At 38.5% G+C, this 2,113-nt stretch overlaps 1 protein-coding gene across 1 annotated transcript; it reads left to right on the plus strand.

The window, feature by feature from the left end:
- Positions 1-558: 558 nt before the first annotated feature.
- Positions 559-1,494, plus strand: LOC123993951 (olfactory receptor 52E4-like). Its single transcript, XM_046296430.1, has one exon. It carries the CDS (start codon positions 559-561, stop codon positions 1,492-1,494), a length of 936 nt encoding a protein of 311 aa, XP_046152386.1.
- The last annotated feature ends 619 nt before the right edge of the window (positions 1,495-2,113 follow it).

Consider the following 2,113-nt stretch of genomic DNA (forward strand, 5'->3'; position numbering starts at 1 on the left):
ACCTATAGAATATCATTCAAAACCTAGTTGCCAGATGGCTTCCATTAGTGGTCACTCACACAATATTTGAAACATTTTAAATGCATAACATTTCCCTTCTCAAGAGGAGTTGTCATGACAATCTGCCTAGCTAAAGCTCTTGAGACTATGACATGAAAATCCACATGTGACCATTTGACTTACCTCATCATTGTTGAAATAAAACGAAGGATGATAAATGATGGGGGAGTGTTGTAGATAAAAAGGATGTAGCCGATACCTGTGGCAGGATTCGTACCCTCTTCAGCAAGGTACAAGCGTGGTTTTGAAGGACTGCCTGTATACAGGTTTTCCTCTTGACTGACTACAGCTGTTAATGCTGTGGCATTCTTACTCACTCTGTCAAATGTGTTTATATGGGGTATTCAAAATTCCTAGCAGCAGATTTTTAAAAAGAGGATACAAACAGCACGTGTAGTATATCTTCATTTAAAACTTGTATTTACAATTATAACAAATTATAATTTTTATTTATATTTCTGTCCTTTTTTTTCAGGTTTGCCCTTCATTGCTAACAGGATGGACAACAACATGTCATTACCAAGCCATATCCTTCACATCCAGGGTTTTCAATTGCCACAGACATTCATGTATCCAATTTTTTTCTCCTTGCTGTTTGTCTATCTCGCCCTCCTTGTGTCTAACATAGGATTCCTGGTCGCCATCATCACAGAGAGAAGCTTGCACCAACCAATGTACATCCTCTTCTGTAACCTGTCTGTAAATGATCTGATTGGCAACACTGTCTTGTTACCTCGCCTCATGGCTGACATTGTTTCAACTGAGAGGTTTATCACGTACAGCCAATGCGTTGCTCAGGCCTTTTTCAGTCACACGTTTGGATCAGCCTCACATATGATACTGATCATTATGGCCTTTGACAGGTATGTGGCCATTTGTTACCCGTTAAGGTACACGTCCATAATGACAACCAAAACTGTAGTTACGCTGTCTGTGTCTGCTTGGGGGGCTTCCCTTGTGTTAGTGTCTGTCCTACTGGGTCTCACCATACGGCTTTCCCGATGCAGTTCAATCATTCAGAATGCTTATTGTGACAATGCATCATTGTTCAAGCTATCCTGTGAGAACGTTTCAATCAACAACATCTATGGACTCTTTTTCACTGTGCTGCTCTTTACTTCATCAATGGGAAGCATCGCTGTCACTTATTTCAGGATTGCTGTGATTTGCTGGACCAAGAAGAGCAAAGAGCTGAACAACAGAGCGTTGCAGACCTGTGCAAGCCACCTGGTGGTGTATCTCATTATGCTGTGGAGTGGGTTTCTAACCATCATACTGCATCGCTTTCCAGACTATCCATATTTGAGAAAACTGGCTTACATTCTATTTCATGTTGTCCCTGCTAATTTGAATCCAATTATCTACGGCTTGCAAACAAAGTCATTGAAGCAGAAAATTATACAATTACTCAGCCGGAAAGTTACACACTCTTAATACAGATATTTGTTTGGCACTTTGTAAATAATATAATAATATATAATATAATCTAATAATATAACACGCTTGTTGATTATTCTGGTATCCCTAAAACCCTAAAACAAAATGGATTAGAATTCACCACATACCATTCTTAAAAGTGATGTTTAAGGTACATTTAAAAAATGTTCTACTCCAAATTCATAATCTTCAGCACCACCCCAACATCAACATATGTTAAAATGACACCTTTCTATGTTTTGTAGATAAGATAAGTGTTTCCGATGACATCATCTAGTGTGTTTCGTGATTTTAACCAATTGTGTGCAGGCAATGAGCAGGCAATGTTCGGGAGTAAATTGCAATATTTCCCTTCAAAGGTTATGTCTTGCCATTTACACATTTTGATGTTGGAGATTATGAATATGAAATAGAAAAATTGTGAAATCACCCTTTAAAGGTGATGTTCTGTAAGATATTAGGAAGTATGAATGAGGGAACTGTAAAGGTGATGATGAGCACACATTGTTTAACAAGCTTTCCTGTCTGTGCCTAGTCATTACCTGACTGCCAGTCAAAATTGTATCTCTATAGAGACCTCTAGTGTCTGTTAGCTGTTAGTGTCTGAGATGCTCAA

Source organism: Oncorhynchus gorbuscha, linkage group LG13 (assembly GCF_021184085.1).
Source record: "Oncorhynchus gorbuscha isolate QuinsamMale2020 ecotype Even-year linkage group LG13, OgorEven_v1.0, whole genome shotgun sequence".
Taxonomy (NCBI): Eukaryota; Metazoa; Chordata; class Actinopteri; order Salmoniformes; family Salmonidae; genus Oncorhynchus; species Oncorhynchus gorbuscha.

Coding starts and splice junctions, on each gene's coding strand:
- LOC123993951 (XM_046296430.1), top strand. CDS start 559: ATGGACAACAACATGTCATTACCAAGCCATATCCTTCACATCCAGGGT.